Source organism: Falco peregrinus, chromosome 5, assembly GCF_023634155.1.
Source record: "Falco peregrinus isolate bFalPer1 chromosome 5, bFalPer1.pri, whole genome shotgun sequence".
NCBI lineage: Eukaryota > Metazoa > Chordata > Aves > Falconiformes > Falconidae > Falco > Falco peregrinus.
The window spans coordinates 10,992,704-11,014,717 of record NC_073725.1 but is presented as its reverse complement, the minus strand read 5'-3'; the positions used below and the strand labels follow the sequence as shown (position 1 = coordinate 11,014,717).

General features: G+C 41.5%; 1 protein-coding gene across 7 annotated transcripts in view; it reads right to left on the bottom strand.

Annotated features, from left to right (window-relative positions):
* Positions 1–22,014, bottom strand: part of RARB (retinoic acid receptor beta) — a 334,164-nt gene that overhangs the window by 34,046 nt on the left and 278,104 nt on the right. For 6 of the 7 annotated variants that reach the window (XM_055803607.1, XM_055803609.1, XM_055803608.1 and 3 more), the window contains one exon: positions 13,340–13,481. In XM_055803607.1, coding sequence (XP_055659582.1) covers positions 13,340–13,481 — 142 coding nt within the window. Of the gene's footprint in view, positions 1–13,339; positions 13,482–21,881; positions 21,991–22,014 lie in introns of those variants that run through there. The other variant, XM_027782746.2, reaches the window with a different exon arrangement.

The following is a 22,014-nucleotide window of genomic DNA, read 5'->3' as shown; positions in this document are numbered from 1 at the left end:
CAAGAAAACAGCAAGACACTAAAAAAAGCAGCCATTTTTATTGTTGATTTGAAATCAAAGCGATTACTGAGGCCTCTGCAACTTCCAGCAAAAGACTTACTGCACACAAGGGAGTTCATTTTGAGAAGGCGAAGAGGCAGCAGGTCATCACAGAGTTAACTCAATAAAATAATAATTTCTACTTGGATAAACTGACCTAGTTTTCCCAGACTTCTCTATGAAAACAAAGGATGCAACTTGGATGTGAGATGACGTCTGAGAGGGAAGCCAAGGGCTGGGCAAAGAGTCTGAATTCCACACACAGCTGGTCCTCAACTAAATGACAGTGGTGGTCCCCAGCTGACATTACAAATGACAATCCAGCATAAGATTAACGGGCATTGCTAGTGGTTTCTACCCCCATCTTATCTCATTGATGCCAACAGCAAATCTTTCATGTCCTTCAGCAGTGTGGGATTGGGCCCTGAACGCATCATACATGGGTTCGGTACCTCCTTCCAGCTAGGATCGTCTTCTCCAAGACTATAGCAAGCGCCTGATGCAAGATGCACTTACAAAAGACATTTTTATGAGGTCCTCAGGATATTGTTCCTGGGCTACAACCTCCATGGGAAGCACTGGCTGAAAACTTGGATTTCCAAATCTGAGCTTTGTTCAATTCCTGAAAGAGCCCATGAACATCCAGCTCCCCAGCCAGCTGCGGAACTGCCCCCGAGCCCCAGGCTGCGTGGCAGACACAGCACAGGCAAGTCTGCCAGGGCTGGGACGCACAGCATGGAGGACAGGAACCAACAAGAATTCTTCCCGGCCCCCCTCGTAATAACTCATCCTGAGTTTATGCAAACCTGAACACAATGCGATGCTGACAACTGCTCATTTTGGGATTCAACCCAGCGTTATTTTTCAGCAAAGCTCTGTTGTGCTGGAACACCTCCAGCCAGCTCAAGTTCAACAATTTGCCCAGAAAAAATGTTCAATGAAGGGGAAACATAAAAGTATGCATAGAAAGAGGCCTGACTCCCTCTCTCTTCTAATCCATCACATAGCATTAGAGATTAAATACTCATTAAAAATATATATAATAAACTGTTAAAACAGGACATCTAGTGATTCCTCTTAATTGCCTTGCTCTTCCCACACCCTGGTTTCTAGGGAATATTTTAAAAATGTTCCTCCTCCAATCTGCAAGACCCGTTTACCATAGGGTTCTCTCTCCACCTCGTTCCCCCAGCCAAGAAAGAAGACCCCCAAATGCATGGGGCTTAATACTGCATACCCTGTGGGAGGCAGCTGATGTATATGTTCATGCCTTGCCACGCATAAATTCTAGTAGGAATAATGTTCCTAAAAACCCACGTGAAATAGCTGTAACTGACCTAGAAAACAACAGGAAAAGTTGCCAAGAAAAGGCTTTGACTCTCTCTTTAGGACAAGCAGGATTTAAGCCCTCAGCAGAATTAAAGAAGTCAAATATTTCTGCTTATTCTCTTCCTTCCCTGTGTACTTTTCACTTTGTTATGGCAGAGGGTTGAACATAATGGGGTTTCTTTTTGTTATAAACAACTATCCTCTTGGTTTTATTTGTTCTCTTTTTTTATTATTTGCACTCCTTTTCAAATTAAAATTATTTTCTGGATGTTCTGATCTAGTAGCAGCATTCACCTAAAGAGGCATCCAAAGAGGGAAAAAAAAAGTATGCATTGAGGTTCTCTTCCAAATTATAGAAAGGGGTAAACTGAGCATCCTTCTTTTAGAAAAATGCTGTCAAAAGACTCTTGAACTAACACTTCTCCATGTCACTTGTTACAGGGATCTGGACTGTACAAATCTGATCCCTGAGCTCCTCAATGGGATAACCAGGTGGCGTGGCACTGTACAACCAAACACACACTGAGCTTTGGGAATTCCACACCCATCTTCATGAGACATCTAATTTGAAACACAAGAGCCCCAGCTTGCTCCCTGTCCAACAGAGGCACACCAAAACTGTCGAAGAGCAACTCAAGCTTCACTACATCTAATGCTCCATCTTTTAGCATCAACAATTCTTCTGTACCAGAAAAAAACCTACCCTGATGACATTTCAGAAGCTACACTTTTTTTAGTGGCTCTTCCCTGTTGCCTCTCCACTAGAATCAAAACAAACTGCGTCACGGATCACCTAGAAGAAGCATTATGGCAAGAAAATCAGGGGGGAGACGGTCCTTGTATGTAAGGAGCAGCTCACACAGCTACAGTACAGCCAGGGATGATGAACATGCAAGGTGCAGCAGCTCATCACATAAGGACATTCATTCACAGCTGATTTGTCTTCCCAGGTTGATGCCTCTAGGTTACAAAATGGCTAAAATCTGTGCAATGCCAATTTCAATCTTCTTGAGGTACAGAAAAAAACTCTCATGCATTAGCTAAAATAAACATTTTATATTTAATTTTTAAAATGACAAAAAATACAGTTTCATCTTTAGTCTGCCATGGACATCCTCTAAAAGTACCCACCATATGAGAGCAAGTAAAAGTGCTATGCTTTGTAAGAGCACACATAACTTGTGGATTCTTTGAAATGCAATACTATTCACCATAAACTCCTGCAGTTTCTGGCAATTTCTATTTTTTTCTCTTTCTCCTACACTGTGTTACTAATTCCATAATGCAAACTATAATCAGCTGGTTGGGAGTTAAAATAAAAGCAAGGAAACCAGAACCTTTTTTCAGGAGACACAGGAAGAAGCAAAGGATTTGCAGCAGCGCCCGTTGGACCAGGGCTGACTGACAGGGGGAAGCCTGCTAACGATCCAAACAGGAGACAGAGCAGGTGAAAACATTGTCTCTGGATTGACTGATGAGTCAAGGAATTATGACCTCTCCTGCTCCTTCAACTGTGTGGTGATGTCTTCACCAAAACTACATGTTGCTGCCAAGGGAGCAAAGAACACCTCTCTGCCAGAGAGGCAGTAACCTGGCACCCCTGAGCCATTTCATGAATTGCACATGTGCCTTCTGCTGAAGGAGACAGTGCAGTGATGCCTGCAGCATTTTTATAAAGCCTTCCCTTATATTCCAGTATCATTCAATTCAGTATTTCTGTTTATGCTGTTTTAATCCACCCTCACTGCTAAGTCTTCCCATTTAATTTAATGCTTTCTTTCCAGGCTCTCAAGTTTTACGGTTAACAGTTTCCCAGGTTTAAGCACACCAAGTTCTGTCTCCAAGAAGACACTGACGGTGGAGCACTGACCTACTTAACATGGGAAAAAACAATCCCAAACGCAAAGTGTGCAACACTATCTGCCAGTAATCCTTCTTCCCACAAGTTTAAAGACAAAAAATGTTTAAAAATACAGTGTATTGAAAATGATACAAATGTAATACGCTTTGTAATCTGTAATTTCAAATGGTTTGTAAAGTCCTCCCTCAGAGGATTGGACTTAAATCATTCATTAACTTGAAGCTGATTGCTTTGTCCTGGAAAGGGGGAAGAACATGGATTTCTCAGATGTAACCCAATTTCCTATCAAGAAACAAAAGCAACCTGATGAAATTCAGTTACCAAAACCATCTAGTGTACCCCAAGCAGAAGTGTAAATAAATTACAAAATGAGCTCCTTCAGCAAAATCCAACTTTATGAGGAGTTTTAAAATTAACATTTCACTTGCTTAGAAGTTTTAAATAAGAAAGAAATAAAGAAAAGTAGGTCAGCATGTTTCCCCAGCATGTCTTACTGACTCCATTAAAACTGTCTGTCAGATGACTAACCATGCCTGTAATCCAACTAAAAGCATGTTTGCTTTCTGTTGCACTTTTTGCCAGAGGAAAGGAAGAATTCCACTTAGCTTTAACTCTGAAATTCAGGTAAATGTCTCCCAAAGTCAGATAATTTCCTCACATTTACTTACCAAATCTGTTTATATTGACAATAAGCAACTGGTTATAGGTGCACAGCACCGAGAAATGATCCCTCAGCTGATTAAATGCCCATCAGCCCCAGGCACTGCCTGTAGGGCTTTAAGCTACGTTAAAGTCAGTTTTCAGAGCTGTCGCCTGATTGACAGACTTTTCATAAGACCTAGATTTAAAAATTTAAGAGCTTTCAGAAACATGCAAGCATGTGAGTAAGTACTGGAGTAAGGTGAGATGGAGCAAACCCATTTCTGCTCACTTTGGGTCGAAGGAAATTGAAAATCCCAATGCCTTATCATCTTTCTTTTTTTCCTTTCATAGTATTAGCAGCTGAGTGTTATTCAAGTTAGGATAGAAAGGGTGTTATTTCTACTGGTTTTATGCCATCTAACTTTAAAAAAAACCTCCACACTTTCCATGCGAGTGCTGAAGAGCTGGAGATTAACTGTTCTGATGTATTTTAAATTGAGCATGTGATACCAAGTCAAACTAAAAACAAATCAAGGCTATTTTTAGAGCAGTTCTAGGGCCAGCATCCCAGCAGGAGGAGCTACAACGTGTCAGCCGGCTTATTGTAGGCACAGCAATGGAAAACTCCCTCTGCAATAACAATTCATACAGCGGATGAAAGCAAGCTGTAAGAGCCTGACAGCAGCAGAGGGAAATCCATGGCCTCACCTACTTATGTAGAGATCTTCCTAAACTGTCTTTGAGAGCCTACTGGTTTTCGAGCGCCTGCTTTCCATCTTCCACACCATCAGCACAGGAGTTCTCTCCACAGAGCGGCCAGCAGGAGCTTTGTTTCCTTCCCTTCTGCAGAGGCACCTATTCTATGCAAGACCATCTCTACTAAAGCGATCACCAGGCAAGCAAAGAAGTTTTCACATGCAAACCATCAGGAAGATGTACATATCCTTACATGTTTCTTCTAAGAGGAAGGACCAAATACGTGTCTCCTCTGATACTGAGTCCTTCAGGCACATTCGGGTTGCTGCAGTTCAGACTTCCCAGAACTCTTGGGAACAATTTACTGCGTTTCTCATGAACCTTGGCTACTGTAGATAACATTTTCAGGTTGGCCTGACAACCAAATAAGCCATGTTTAGCTTCAAGGCCCAAGACACTGGCAATTTGCTCATTCCCAGACTGATACTTATCTCATTGATATTTTTCCATCCTTCAGATTCAACGTTCAAAGGGAGGAGGAAAGATAGAAGAGAAACCACAAGGTGCCAGTATAGAAAGCATGACCTGCATGGCACAATGGTAATTAGGAGAAAGAGATGCATCAAAGATGTCCCGTGCCCCCGAACAAGAAAATGATCTGAATGAGGAATATGAAGCAGTGAACTGAGTGCATAAAGGAAGAATGGAAGCTCTCAAACAAAGCTTTTGAGGTCATGGGATTGGGGTCTCAGCAGTTATGTCTGCATGACCAAACAAGCGTGGCCTCAGCCCCGTGCTTTGGAGCACATGGACTGGGCAGGCACAGGCTACCTCTAGATTTCACATCTGCTCCTACAGCAGCATTGCCCAGCACAGCACAAGGCAGAAAGGACAACCCAGGGTTCTGCCTGCTGTGAAAGCAGCTGGGATACTAAACTCAAGAAGAGGCAAAGGCTACCTGCAATGGCAATGTGAAGGTACAGAGCCAGCGCCTTTATATGTATGATCGGGAATCATGCTGTAACCCCCGCCATGGCTGCCCCAAAACCAGAGTGGGGGACTAGGAGTAACAGAAGAAGGTCATGGAAACAACCAGATCCATGTTAAGTGGCTTTGTAAGAGGCACCCATCCAAAATGCTTTTACTGGGAAACTGACTGAAGAAAGCATGTGATGATCCCTAAAAACCCCCAAAGGTGTAAAATAACAATGGGAAGTTCCACCTGTGTCAGTGCCACTAACTGTCTTCACAGAAGAGCCAGACCTCTGGAGAAGGTGGCACTTGGCAGGACTGGCACAGAAACCTGAGGTGCTAGCCTCATTATGGCATTAGCACTCATGGGCTCTGACAAAATGTGCTCCCTTAAATAAGAAAGAGTTCAATCAAGTCTGAGGACTTTGCTAGAGCCACAGAACAGTAACACACACTTCCCTGGAGTGTGCTGCAGGTGTAAGTAGAAAGTAGACTGTATGTGCATTACGCTTTTTACTGGCTCTAGTTATCTCTGAGCTTCACCTATAGTGAAAGACAAGTTACTTGTGCAAGTACTCTGTACAGCTCATTCAGCTGAATTTCTTCCACAGGAGAAGATCACGAGGTGTTCAGGAAGTCCACTAGTATCTAATTGACACTTTCTCCTTTCTTGCAGCACATCTCATTCAGAGCATGGTCAGGTACTGCAGTACAAATGATTAGTATAATAACTGTAGAAGTGTCACAACTTTAATAAAACACCTTGTTAAGCAAGAACATAAGAAAGGCACACATTTAGAGTCGCCAAGGACTAGGATTGATGGATGCAGACAAAGGCTGCAGAGAGCACACAAGCCCTGGTAACTTCTGCCAGGATCCGTGTTGTCATAGAGACAGCAGAGCGCGATGAAAAGTTCACCACGGTAGCTATACCTTAGTGAATAAGTCTTAATGTAACTTCCAGCTGAGGACGTGTAATCAATCTCTGTATAGGCTTATTGAAGGAATTCCCTTTATGCTTACTCAGTCCTCAAGAGCCCAAAATGAGGGAAAAGGTTTTAAAATATATATTTTACTACTTCTAAAGACAAGCCAAGACCTAGTGCTTCTTTTGGATGGAGGTGGGGGGGGGAGGATAACCGTTTCTTTTGAAAAAGAAATTATGTTAAAAATTAAAAACTTGATAAAGACATTCAAGTCAAAAAAACCCACCCAAACCAATCCAAACCAAAAAAAGCATGGAAAGAGTAATCTAGAGCAGCCTGGCAAGACCGGCCACATGCAACGGTGTTTTCCCCCTTTCCCCAGACACTTCCCCCACAGAAGTGGCCGCAGCCCTGGCATCTCACTGCTGCTCTTTTCCCATCAGGTTCAGTCACCTCATTCCCCTTTACGCTACAGAACACAGGACTTTCCCTGCTCTCCGCTCTCCATGCCTTTCTCCCAGCGTTTCCCTCCCCAGTGGCATCCGACCCCTGGTTTATCTTACCGCAGGGCAGCAGCACCCCTGACCCTCCCCGGGTCCCTGCTCTGGGCTCCGTCCCACCACTTGGGAGGTACAGGACACTGGAGCTGATAACAAGCAGTGCAGAAATGGTGCCAGGCCTTGTTTATTGGCCGAGGTCTTTAATTCTTAGCTTACACAATTATGGGTTTTCAATGCAAGAAAGCGGGGAAAAAAATTTTGCAGCACTAGCGTGTTAAGGTTTAAAGTTACAGCCATTTGCGCAATGCCTGAAAAGCAATGAAATGAAGAAAAAGAGAACTTTAGGACACTATTCATACTTTTCCCTAACATTTTAGGATATAAAGATCAGACTAATTACCAAACAGTCTGGAGTTGAGCAGGGTTCACTAATCACACTCTGCTTGAGGAATTAGGAGAGAATTTACTTAGCCGCATCATGAAAGGTGCCAATAAATTGTTCAGCTGGAGAGTTAACATAATAAAAAAAATCATTTTTTATGTTATTTTCTTTAGCAGTTTATTAATTGCTGCCTGAAATACTTTTCTGAAACACAACGAGCTGCAAATGAATTCATGGGCTATTAATCTGCTGTACATGGCACTGGAGGGAAAGCTCATTAGGTGAGTTGATGCAATTACTGCTATTACATAACCATCTTCACAGAACATAGAGTAAATAATGGATAATAACATTCAATCTAAGTTGCTCCTTTAAACATTAAAGCTGGCAAATGAAAGCTAGGCAAAATCAGGGGGAAAGGCTAAAACACAAAACACACAGACTGCAAAAGCTGAAAAGAAAAGCAGATCTGCTTCTTTGAAGACACAAAACCGGTGCGAAAAGCCAGAGATGATGGGAAACAATGTGCAACAAGTAGAACCCAGCTCTCTACAAGAGAATTTAAGTTGTATATAAACCATTTTCAGTCACTCAGCATTATCTCTGGCAGAGGACAGACTGACACTAGAGCACTGTGGTTTTTGTAGCAGGAAGACCCTTCACGTTGGCTTTGCTCTCATCTTAAAAAAATCTACCCATCAGCAATACTGGGCTTTTGGCATTAACTTTTAGAAGTTCCCAATTTCTCAGCCTGAAAAAATAAATACAAACCTTCCTATCTGATCAGCAACTGAGAAAAATCCCGAATCCAACCTCAGTGAACAAAATGAAAAAACCTGTGATCTGTACAGCTTGGGCACGGTTTCCCCACTATCCATATACTCGAATTCCTAATTCATCAGTATTTTCACAGTTTACATCTTTCACCTTCAAAGCACTTACAATACAAGGTCTCCCAGCCCTTGTAAAAAACTCATCATTTTCACCTCTCAAGATAGGAAACGTAGTCTAATCAGCTTGTAGTGTTTAGAGAGAGGAATCAGTCCCAGAACAGAATTCAGGGTTTGTGATTTCCACTCTAATATTTAGCTCCTGCCCCTTGAGAAAGCAAGGCGAGTCAGCAGGCAAGACAACTGTGCTGGAATTTTTGAAAAAGCCCCCAGCCACTGTGTGGTATTTAGGCATCTAGCTAAAAATCTAGCTTGTAGCAAAGCAGAAACACTTCTTAAATCCAATGCTTTCTCCTGGCTAAAAAGAATAAAAATCCAGTTCAGTTCTGAGTAAAAGCATCTAAACAAAGATTTCACGCATTCTAGTTAATCCACTTTAAAATTACATCAGTGAAATCTGCATGAACTTCTCAAAGGCAACTATGCAGACTGGCTCTCCACTTAGCCACTCATTGGAGATGGAACTGCACTTCACTAAGGAGTCTGAAAGAAAATGAAACAGAAATATAAAATAAAACACAAACATGACAGTTCTTCAAGTCGATGTTTCCTGGTTGCCAATTTAAACCGGATTTAAAATAAAGTAAATCAATTCATTCTATTCTTCAGCAGCATAATGTAATCACGTTCCAGGAAGCATGAACATTTAAATATTATAAGACTTCGAAGGCTGTGACAAAGAGTAACATACATTTCTGTGCAAGTTTAAAAAAATACAAATATGGAGCACAAAAACTGGATTCTCTCCACTTCATGGTAATTCCCCTGCATTCCTTCCCTTCTCCCTTCCCTCCCTCCAGAGAGGTTAATTGTAAGCAGATTTACAAATCTGAACATTGCTTCGGTGCACTGAAGCAACTTGGAACAGTAATTCTGTGCCTTTATACACGGTATTTTGCTCTATTAGAGCTCACTGCAGATGAGGTTTACACCAGTTTCCTTGTAGCACACACTGGTACGTGTGCCGGGTGTGTGTCTGAGGGGGATCCCAAAGACCATCAAGCACAGTAACAGTCCTTGCATCCTGCAAATTTTATAAAAGAGGATGGAAGTGGAAGAGCTGCTGGGCTAAGCTGAGCAATTCTGGCAGAGGGAAGCTCCATTTTCTCCGCCATTGTACCCTGCAATAAATCCAGTTTAGGTTTCCTTTAAGGGCAGGCTTCACCTTACAAAGCGTATGTTCCAGCACCCTGATTGAAAGAGTCCATTATTGTTCAAGAGTTTTGCCCAGCTTCCTGCATGCTCCCTTAATTGCAGGAGGCAACACTGTACGTGTGACCCCTCACCAGCTACCGAGGACTGAGGTCCCTGCATGGAGGCAACAGTGTGCTTCTTGCTGACACCTGGGGTCAGGCCAAGGACGGTGCTTCAACATCAGCTTAGAGATCACGTAATAGAAGGGCAAAGGTTAGTTTCCTAAGGCTCTCCATCACATAATGAGCCACTGTCAGCCTTCTCACTTCAGCAGCAGGACAAAAAAAAAAAAAAAAAAAATCCTGTGTGATCACCAGTCCTCTCTACATGTTAATTAAAAAAACTAAGAGGCTGTAAGGGTAAGTAGGATAAAAAGGTTTGGGGCGAGGATCAGAGCCCCGGCTGCACCTACACACTCCTGAGCACCCAGGCATGAACTGATGTGGGACAACAAACCCCAAACCTGATGCAGTGCTGGTGGAGGGGTTGGCTCCAGGCTGTGGCACTGAGAGCTGCAGCTCAGGCTGCAGGGACACAAGCTCAGGAGTCTCTGAAGGAGGGGGATTTGATGAAAGACAGCAGGGCTTTATTGCAAGTTTTGCCCTGTTGTAGGATGATAAGACAGTCAGCACTAAGTCGTTTCCCCTCACACCCTTTGTCTTGTCTATTGGAGCACAAACTTTTTGCAACAATGACTGCACAATGAAGGACAGTCCCTATACTAGTGGGATCCAGTTTCAGTGGGTCTTGCAGATATTATCACAAGGCAAATAGCTCCACTGCTGCCCTGGAGGCAGCCTTGCTATTGACCTCTCTCGATCAGATCTAGGTAGTAACATAGTCAAAGATAACTTTCTTTCCCCTACATGAACAAAACAACCCATAGAGAAATGCAAATTTGGTGCATTCCTTCATCATCTCACTTTATTCTTTAAAAGAAGATAAAAGCATACAAGAAATGCTCAGTATCTCTTCTCTTCCAAAACACTGTGCCTCCATTCTTAAAACCTTACTTATCACACTGGCTAGGCAGCCAGTTCATCTCATCTCATCTCTGATGTTTGCCTGTAAGGCTCATTAAGCTCAAAAGGAGTCACATATGCAAGCACTTTTGCATGCCCTTTAAAGGCAGAACAAATAAACACAGGACTGACTGTAGCTTTTAAGCCCAGATTATTCTGTATACTGAAATTCTGCATTTACTCCTCCTTAGCTCCTCCCCACAGACCTTGGGGTTCCTATTTGCAGCTGCCCACCATGATTACTCTCCCTGTTTGGGACTCGTTTGAGCATTGTATGCTTGTTTCTCTGTGAGATTTCCCTGGTATTTTTTCTGTCCTTGTTCATGGTTTTCATGTTACAAGGTAAGAGAACTGTAAGAAGACAGGAAAACAAAATGTGAATAAAGTACGGGGGGAAAAGAAAAACCTCTATCTGGTAAGAAAAAGCCCACTGACAAATGTGCTTTTGTTTACATAATGGAGTTGAAACCTGGAGACATGTATGAAAGAAGGTCAGATAAGAAAATAGTTTTTTAAATCTCTTAAGAGATGAAAAGCTCCTGTTTATGAAGGGATAACACGGTATAATTTCAGACTTAGTTCTTAAACCCAGAAGACAAGACACACTGCATTCAAACTGATGACATTTAAATTAATTTCTCTATTCCTTTGCAAATGCCTTCTACAGAAATGCAGCCAGAGGACATCCCTAACTTTTCCCCAGTATCCTCTGATCCCCCTCCAACCTGCTATCCCCCTTTCAGTGCCTGTAGTGGTTTGAGATAAAGGCAACTGCCAAAGGGCAATTTCACTCAGTTCACCCACGGAAATAGGCAGAGCAAAACCTTAATTCTTACTGGCAAAGCTCCAGCTACCCTATGGGAGAAAACAATCCGTCACCTAAAAGGCAGTAAGTCTTTATACTTTGCCCTAAGTAACTTTGGTTAACATGTTAGAAATACTGCTGGTATTTCCAAAACCTACTCTGATATGACGTTGCAGTGTTTAATAGGATTACTACTTTACGTCAGCAATAAAATCCTTAAGAATTCAACACCATCGAGCCCTCGGGTGAGAAAAATGTTTTTTCTTCTCTTCCAAACTGCATTATACTGTTTTCATCAAGGAAAAAAGCTTCACATGCACAGATATATATGCAGTCAAACACCTATCAATAAAATCCTCCTCATTCAATCCTACATCTTTGTATTTAGCCTACCTTCTCCTTTACTCCTATCACGGTCTCTGCTCCAGTAAATCTATACATAAGAATAGGTAAGCGCACTTCAGGCACACGAGAAAACTAGAAAATCCAACAAGGATAGTGAAACTATAGTATTCCTAAGACCTCTTTCCCCAGTTGCTGGAAACTTGGTGGTATCCTTTTACAATAATCACAATTTCAGATTTCCATGAAAAGGAGTTGGAAACACTACAAAGTGTCCTAAAGATGTATCTGGCTCATTCTCTGCTCCTCAACACTGTTCCTCTGAGAGGAGAGGAAGGAGAAGGAGGGAGAGAGAAATAGGATGCAACCAGAAGGGACCAGTGTGGCTTTGGGACCTCTTTGGCTCCTACCCAAGTGCAGAGAAGGGAACTACTGGGAAGTCCCATGCAATTCAGGAAGGAGAAATGCTGAGGATGAGAACTGGTTTAAGTCACAGTTCAGTCACAAATCTCTCATCAGCATAGAATTTTTTTCCTCTGGTCTTAAAGACTCTCCAAGGAACTCCCGTGTGTGAATTAAAGATGTGGTGCTGGGCAATTTTTCCCTCTCTCTTATGCACACACTGCAGATTTCTGTAATGTTTATTACTGGCACTGACCTACTGAAATCAGGAACATCACTGGCAAGAGGTAAAAACCCTCAACAATCAGACAAATCACTACACCAAAGACTTTTTTGCTACTGCAATCACTCCAATCAAAACTGAGAAATCCCATAGGGATTTGAGAATGGCTTTTTTAGCTAAATTTCCATGCTTGACAGGGATATCAATGAACTGGAAAAAGAGAAAAATCACAGATTTCTACCTAAATATTTTAAAATGTTGATTCACAGGGCAAACCAGAGATTTGTAGAAAAGGAGAGAAAAATCCTTTGGGATTTTTGTGCACTTGGCAGCACTTTTACATAGTCAGGTATACTGCCCGTGCAGGTTTAGATTTGCCAGCTTGTGTCACCTTTCAGAGAGGCTCCAACCAGTATGAACAGAAGACTCAAGGCTGTTACACCACCAGTTTTGTAAAATGGCACAAACTGGCACTGCTGCCAAAAGAAGGACCTCTGGCACAAGCACCTGCATTGGTGTGAGGGAGACGGTGTAAGGCTGAAGAAGGCTGCTGCCTGCTGCACAAGAGCCTGTGGGAAGCCCTTGTGAAATGACATCCTGGGCTGACACCAAGCCCAGCCAAGCCATACGCCAGTCTACAGGGCAGAGGGAGGACAGAAACCACGCTTAAGAAGCCAGCGCTGTTCCTCTTACACCCGTGTCCCAAGAAGCCATTTCTAGAGCAGATGGGAAACAACCCAATCGTAAAGCACTTATCTTGTTGGTTTGTTCTTTTAGAACACCTGGTGAAAACACCCACACAGGGTGGCCATGCTGCACAGGCAGCCTGTTGCACTAAAATCTCTTAGCTGATGGCATTTAGGCTGTGAAGTTAAGGACTCAGAAGATTGTAAAGTACAGGTCTGAAGTTGTGTACAAAATTCCTATTCCTTTCCCTGCATATGAATGCAGACACTGGCTTCAGTCACATAATTGCATAATATTTTTCTCCCTTGGGATTGCCACACATACATAGGATGTGACAAACAATAAATTGCTTCTGAGAACAACTTACATTCTTTGGACATTCCCACTTCAAAGCACTTCTGTAGTCTGCAGTACTGGCAGCGATTTCTGGTAACTTTATTGATAACACAGTTTTTATCTCTGTGACATGTGTAAACCATGTTCTTCTGGATACTCCTGCGGAAAAAGCCCTGAAATATAGAAAAAAAGAAAACAAATAAACTTTTGAGCTTCCCATAACCCTTAGAGAACTAACATTCCTTTAAAATTACAAAATAAATTCAAAGTTATGGCTGGAATATGGCGTCTTTAAAGACTCAGTCCTATTATAATTTAGTACTCTTCCGTGCAACATAAGACTCATCTCTTTAATAAAAACTAATTAAATAACACAAACTAAGGCCAAAATAAACAAAACTAGAACTAGTAAAAGCATTCAGGAAATGAGGTCCTAGATTTTACAAAAAAGCTCAAATAAAAATGATTTGGGCTTATAGATGTAGTAATGACTTGGGTAAACAGCTTTCCTAACAGATACACTTGAAACTCAAACACTCATCCAACAACTGACAGCCGCTCTCAGCCTAAAGGTCCTGCCTATTTTTGTTACTGCAGAGATTCTCTAGTTCGAAGGCTGCACGTAAAAAGCGAAATAATTTGAAACCCAGGTCTCTTAGTTGCTGGAACTCCTACAGCAATTAATGAGGCTTCTGCAGGTGGAAGAGTTCCAGCATCAAGTTACTGAGTTGTGAACTTGTAAAAGTTGCCAATTACAGCATTTTTTTCATATTCAGATACAGCTGTGAAAATAATCAAGTAATTGCAATGATCTTGAACAAAAACTAAAGAGAACTAGAGTCTGGTTTGTACTTAAGGAACACCATTTGACTGGATTCCTCCTTCAGCAAGTAGAAGAGAGAAAACCAGCCATAAATTACAAGGTTAGCTGGCACAGACAAAGGGCAAAAAACTAGTTAATTTCTTTATCTGCACTAAAACCCAAGCTTTAGATAATATCATATAATAATGAAGGAAAAAACCGAGCAATACTTTAAGCATTTCAGAGCTCAACTCACAGATATTCAGCGAAAGTATTTCTGCAATAGACATTTGGAAATTTGACAGCACTATTTAACCCTCTCACTCAGATTTTTAAAATCATTTCAGCAAGGACCAGGGTCAGATTTCAGTCAACATCATAGCATTATTGAGGAATAGTTGGCAATTTAATATTTGTTGGAGGGCTTGAGAGGTTAAAACTCTTCAACCGGCCATGTTTACACCCTACAGGGAAGTGGTAAACTTGATGCCGCAGACGATAGCTCTGTTGCCCACAATGCATTTGGCTAAAGATGCAATCACAGTAAGCTATAAAATTGGCTCTCCTAGAAGGACTCACTGAGATATGCGAGTAGTTCAAAAGCCAAAACCCCTATCATTCAGAGTTAACTGGGAGAGTTTCTGGCCATATGATCAGGGAGTGGCAGGGCAGGCACAGTAAGGGCTGGTCGTAAATTCCTTGCACACCCAACATGCTGCAGATGCTAATGTTATGAAAATACCACAAATTCACTCAGAACTGAAAAATGCCTCCTTAATCACGTAACCCCTGGCAATAGTTTTCTGCAGCTCTTGCACAGGCAAGCCTCATCCTGAGGTTAGCTCTTCTGATTTAGAAGATCCTTAACACTACCATCAAAGAGGTAAATAAAATCTCTTCGCTTCTTTCTTTTCCTTAAGCTACTGGGCACAGAAGGAAAATTTAAAGCTATTTGTTTAGACAATTAAAACCTTTTAAGTTATCAATAACACTGCTATTTTATATTCCACACTTTTGATCATTAACACTCCTTGTATCTTTGGAATGGAAAGTATGGCAAGTGTGCGTACTTTTGTTTACTTGCTGAGAAGAAAATGTATGGTAATACTTCACTTGCTGCTTTCTTGCTTTGGTATTTCCCATTGTGACGCCTGGCTCTGTAATAATTGCTGATGATGCTAACTAGGACAGCGAGGGGTTGATAGCATCTATTTTGGTTTAATTCAACAGCCAGGAAGTGTGAGCTGTGCTGGTTCAAGGGTCTCTATATGGCTTATTCGGTCACTGCTTTTTAGTTGGAAAGAGGTAAGGGATGTCAAGACTGGTAGCTTCCCCTGCAGTCACCCCAGCTTAATCAGGAGCTGCACGTAAATTAACACCCGCAGTCACTGATGGAATAACTGTCCTACCACCAGCCTGACAGAGCAGGAAACAAAATGGCCCAAATGAATAAAAATGACCCTCTCGTGCAGCAGCTGTCTCACCAAGCTGAACAACTGGAGTAATTAAAAAAAAAAAACCAGCCCCCAAAGCCTGCTTTTTATGCGCATATGCTTTGGGGCAGAGGCTGCTGTGCATCCATGCTCAAAAGCCTTCCAGTTTACAGACACAGGCACTATTTGAAATGAAATATGAGCTTCAAAAGTGTCACTCAATACAGGGAAAAGAGGAAAAGGCCTCCTCCAAATACACCTGTACTTCACCAAAATATGAGCAGTAGCTAATGGCACCCACTGTTTGATCAGTTGTTCTGATATTTAGGTATTCAGGTTCTGCATCATTTTAGCCTAGTGTTTAATTACAGCGCATCAGGAAGGAAAGCAGAGGAGGCTGTCTCAGTCCTTACCATACGAAGTTAACCACACAGCCCAACAGAAAAAAGGTGATCCAACTTCTGCAGACAGCAAGTATAAAGCATTCATGAAGTCATCACTAATATAAAAGGCTCAGGAAGAACAAACTCGGAAAAAACAAATCTGCAGGTGGAAATGGAGACTATTTTCTTCAACAGCCTAACCTCCACAGGCACAGAGTGAAAGAAATAGATGAGGATATTAATTGTGGAAGCTCAGACTGTTGTTTTACAAATTACTTTTTAACACCTGTATTTGATTTTCTTCCTGGAGTTACTCACAGAATAGAAATAAAAATGAACTTGTTTACATAAAATGTTCAGGTGAAAAAAGGCATAACGTGGCCCTGCTCAAAACTCAGAACACATTTCTCAACAGTATGTTACTGCCTAGTGCCCAAGTACTCTTCCATAAGACAACACTGGGATACTATTTCTAGCAAGGTTTGTGGCAAGCTCATTTTAAAACCTCAGCAGTACGTCAGATTTGATCTTTAAATTTTCCTCCAGACAGGCAGTAAGAAAAACACCCACATTATAAATATCATGTCCTGTCTTTGCATACAAACCCCAAACCAAAGCCATCATAGGGGGAGTGACAGGAGCTCGAGCAGCAGTGGGCGAGGAGCATTTGCTGGACGCTGGGGCTTGATTTCCCATTCCACCTCTGTAAGCCTGGTGCCGTGCGGCCACGAGTTTTGGGTGGCACTGCAAGCAGAGTCATACTCAGAAACATTTCCTGAATCTGGGCTAAAAAACCAGGCAGTCTCCTGTCTGTCCCTCTGTGGGGGTTTGGACCTCACCTGCTTTGGTTACCTGCAGCTCTGCAGCAAGAGAAAACCCTGCAGGACACAGGGATGGGCAGAACAGGTACTTGCTGCCCAGTTAAAACGGAAAAGCACATTTAAACCATTTCGAGGCTGGGCTCCAGATAGAACAGGTATAATACACTGGCCTGTTAGAATAACAAAGTTAGAAGCAAGCCTAAGTTTTCCTCCAAGTGCTTTTTGCCAAATGACTTCCATCTGATCTCACAACCCCAACAGTTTCTTCAAAACCAAGAAAATCCAAATGTGACCTAACCTTAAAAAGTTGTCAGAAACTTCAGAGACAGCAAACCACCACTGCTTACAAATGAATCAATTTCCAGTGCCTCCTGGCTCTTGGAAAACAAGCTACTACATATAATATATTCACCTCAAAAGGAATCTGTTTGGCTGAATATTTACATGACCAATTTTTTATGCAAATTTTTTAGCATCCTGTCCAAATTAACAACCTGTGACAGGAGATGAGATGCTTCTGTGCAAAAAACAAGCACAAATGGTTCTTTCTTTGTAATTTAAAATGCCTTATGAATATATATAAAAAAACCTTCATAAAGCATTACTGTCATACATAATTGTTTTCGATAGCACCTACAAAGTACTTGAATTTAAAGTAGAGGAAGCTACTGAAGTCCTATCAGAAACAGTGATTTGCTCTAACGTTCCTTTTATCCACAACTTTTGAAAGGAACATAGATCTTGTGGTTTTATTTTAGTGAAGACAAACAAAGCTTTGCAGAAATCACACTTCTGAATTAATTCCATTCTTCTGAGCTGGTTTTATCAGCATCCTTTACACCGAGCATTTTGGACAAACATTTCAATTTTTAATCTCATCTTTTCTGTGCACCACACCACACTCCGCCCAGGCCCACCAATCTTGTTATCTTAATGGATGACAGATAGAATATCACTCTGACCATGCCACATTAGGTGTCCTCATTTACCGAGTGCAAGGAAAAAATGCTGAGTATAAATTATTCAGAAATCTATTGTATCAGCGTGTGTTCTCTGAGCATCCACCACTGGCAGAGCAGACAGATTATTTTTCACTTTTAATTGTGTTGATATCTTATCTGCTGCACTGAAAGCAGAGAGTGATATGTGAAACCATATGTATCAAGCAGCAAATAAACCCAGTTTACTAGGTCTATTGCTTAGAACTAAATAACCTATTTAGTCAATCTAACTTGAACACAATACCAAAAAACCCTACCTCATCCCTCGCACCACTTAACTTTGTAGTGTTTGCCGCTGATTGTGTCAAATTAAAGAGTTCAGTACTGAGCAGCAGTGCCCACAGCGAATATTAACTATTTCAGTAATATTTTGAATGCCATTATGCCACTGGCTACCTGAACACAAAGGAACTCATTAAGGATGAGCCTTCTAGATAATGTCAAACGTTTAAGCTTATGAAGTCTTACAGAATTGTGAGCATGAACTGCTACCCTTACATATTTGATGGGGAACCTATACAACTCCTCCTTCACAGTCCTGTTGATTTTGGCAAGTTGGATCATTTAGAGCTCAATTTATGCACAATGCATGAAGACATGGGTCATTTGATCACAACAGCATCTTAAAAATATTTTGCCAGCATAGGGCATGCCAAATCTTATTTGCAGACGTACTGGGCTTGCAAGATGAAAACTTGCACTGCAAGCCCTGGACAGGGTCATCAGCAGAGAAGGGCTATTGCAAGCCCAATCTGTTTGAACAGCCTGCTAGGTTTATCTGGTTCAGCTTTGATTACCCCCAAATACAGGCAGCTAGCTATGACTCCCGAAAGATTTAAAGGCCATTCTTTGGTAAATTTGCAAAATAAGCTTCTGAGTGAAGTATACTGACACTTTATCATAAGAGAAACAAAGGAGTAGGAAGGACTTTTCTATGGTACAGTTTATCAGTCCTTTATAAACTCCGACTGACTGAGCTCTGAAAGGCAAAGATAAAAACCAGTAACAACCGAAAAGAATAATCCATCCCACAACATACCTGAAACCTCTGCCATTAGCTTTATTCTGAAATAGGGGCTGTGTAAATATGTACCTTTTTTACAAAATGTATCTGTTTGTGATGCATAGCCTCTTTTCAGTTTATTTATTTTAATCATTCACATTACCCTCTATCCCTGCTAACCCCATAAAATCCACTTAGGCAAGGTAAGGACTTAATTCCTGCTATCTCTGGAGCATCAACAGAAACATTTAAGGTCTCTCTTAGTGATGAGATCTGTACAAAACCACTTTGCTCTGTGTATGGGGAATTGCCCAGGTACATTCATGGAATAAATGCGGTTTGCAATATTTTTATTACAGGTGGTAGCAATCAAGGAACAAAAAACCCCTTCCTTTCAAAATCCTGGTATGATCAGTGGTCAGGTTAGGGCAGAGACACACAATTTTTAGTTGTTAACTAGGAATATTTGCCCTGAAAGGCCTCGATAACATGCACTCCCACAACTGGAATTGCACAGACAGGCTTACAAAAGACCTAAAAGCCCCAGCATATTCCGTTAAGTGACTCCATATAGTACAAAAGACACTGCAAAATGGCTGCAGCCAGAACACAAGACCCCCACAAGTAATGAAAGCTGCCAAAGCAGCTATCTAAAAGAAAGCTAAAATGAGCATATTCCCAGTTGCACAGCACTTTTCCAGGATGTCTGCACTGTCTATCACACTTTGGAAGTCACGGCTTACAGAATAAACAAATTAATTGTCTGACATCGTGGCTGGAAACCACCGCTGGCACAAAATGGAAGCAGCTACAACAATAAGTAGAGGAAGGCTCACTGCCAGGAAGCAGGGAAATTGTTCTGATGATGTATGTCAGGGCAGGACAGGCAGATCTTTGCAAAAACAAACCAATAAATGCCATTAAATGTCAATAGCTTGTAGAGAGCACCTAAAGATGCCAGGCACATGGCAGCAGAGGGGCTGGGCACCAGCCTGCCCTGGGAAGTGCTCTGGGTTTGTCTGTTTGTCTGTTGTTGCTGTTATTTCTAACAGAAACTCTCTGCTTGCCATCCACATTTCATCACGTCTAACCATTTATTCTGCAGGTGAAGAGCAGCCGTAATCTTCCATGGCTGAAGAAACCCAAATTTGCTATTGACAGCAGGGGATTTTGTTTTGGTTTTGTTGTTTGTTTGTTTTTGTTTTTTTTAAAAATCAATAGAGCTCAAAACACTTCATAAAAATAAGCAGGTGTTATCTCACACCTCGCATACAGGAATACAGACCTGTGGACCTAAGAGCAACCCACTAAGGGGAAAAAAGGTCTATTCTCTTTTCATTATTTTAACACAAATGGAAAAGTTTGAAAGCTTTCAGGGTTTTCTCATTCCTTAGAAAAAGAAAAAGGCCCAGAAGCCAGGGACAGGCAGATAAGCTAAGCTACTTAAATAGGGATACTCGTCTGCAACTGCAAAAAATTCTCCAACAAAGACAAAGCAGGTCATACTTGATAAATCCTAATAGTTTCTAAGGTGACAAAATTATTGTGGGGCTTAGGGGGCAAGGAAAAGAAACCCAATTTTGGTGACTGAACTTGAACAAAATTATTCATGGGGCTACTAATGCTGATTTAGCCATTAGCCACTGGTGAGGTTGGAAACAAACCCCATTTTTCATGGTGCCTCACAAAAACACATCTTTTCATTCCACAAACCTTGGTCTAATGTTAAAAACATGCCCCAAACCATAAAAACGTTGATTTTTTTTTTTTTTCTGGGGAGGGAGTTTGAAACACTTCTGCTGGCCAACTGGCAGAGAGGCAGCTTACTGATGAAACAGGGGAGATGTGTTCAATTTTCTACAAATGTGCAGCAACCAGATCTCCCTAGCAAGGGTACCACAACATCCCTAAGACTACACACAGATTTCTTCACAATTTCAATTTTCACTGAACTCCTGACCTTTCTAGCAAACATGTCAAAGTCTCCAGACAGAACAGTCATCACCTTGAAACAATATGTGAGGGGAACGATCGGCTGAGATTTTCTGCTTCTCCACTTCAGTAATTTAAACAGAGAGGAAAGCGCTGGTATGCACTTCCATCTGCTTTCTTCAAATTAAAAAAAAAAAAAAAAAGAGGAGATGAAATGTATATAATTAAAAAGTTACAGTTAACTTCCTTTCAGTAATGTCTGTAGGATGGTTTTTGGCCTGCTAGGAAACTCCAGATGGGAAGAGTAATGAATATAATTGAATACGAATAACAGGAGATCAAAGAAATGCTTTTCTGAGTTGTAGTGCACTGAGTTATTTCACACAGTTTAATGGAGAACTCAGGAATGAATTATTGCATTTTGCTATTTTCTTATATTTTTGTTTATGCAAATCAGTTCTCTTTAACCTAATTTGTGGAGGACCAGACCTATAACCCAATAAAACCATAAAATGTCACTAGGATGGTCGTACAATTGGCTAGTGCTCATCCAAAAGGCTCTACGTTGTTAACTGCTCATCGTTTTTTCACTTCCTTCCCCTCCAGTGCCTCAGGATTTATATCACCAATTAAGACAATAATGAGTGCCCCAGGTTGACCTCCCAGGAGCAAGAATTAATTAAGTGCAGTATTTCTTTGTAAAGAATGACACTTTTCCAAACCATTTCTGTAGCTGCTCTCTTGCATAGAAGCACAGTCTCAGGAAAGACTTTCCAAATTGTTATCCCCAAAATGTATGATTGATTTTGGTTTATGCTCATAATTTGGGTCTCTGTTTTTATCTATTGGTTTTTCAGGTGGTTGGAGCAGGGGGACCATTTCCAAGGACAATGCTACAATTTTACTACACATACATGGGATTTTTTTTTCAGAGTGACAAAGGAAAGACAGCTAAGCAACAGCGACTCTAACAAAGTAGTAGTCCTCCTAAAGGAAAACAACAAAAAATCCCCACCAAGCTATACCCATGCAGTGACACGCAGATTCCTGCAGCAGGCAGGACAAGGAAAAGACTCATGTTAGCTATGCAATTACTACGCGGCAATTACTTGTAGAGGTCTTTCAAATTAGCCTCTCCACTTAGCTGCTGGCAGGGATGAAAACATATTTAAAGGAAAGGACAAGCTCAAACACAAACCTGTATGTGAGAAAGAAGGTATGTGCATGCTCCAAGGAAATTCCCCACACGGGCAGGCATCATTCTCCTCCTCCTCCTCCTCCCCTCTCAGCCTTCACCACAAAGGCTTGCAGACTTCCCCCACATATTTGGC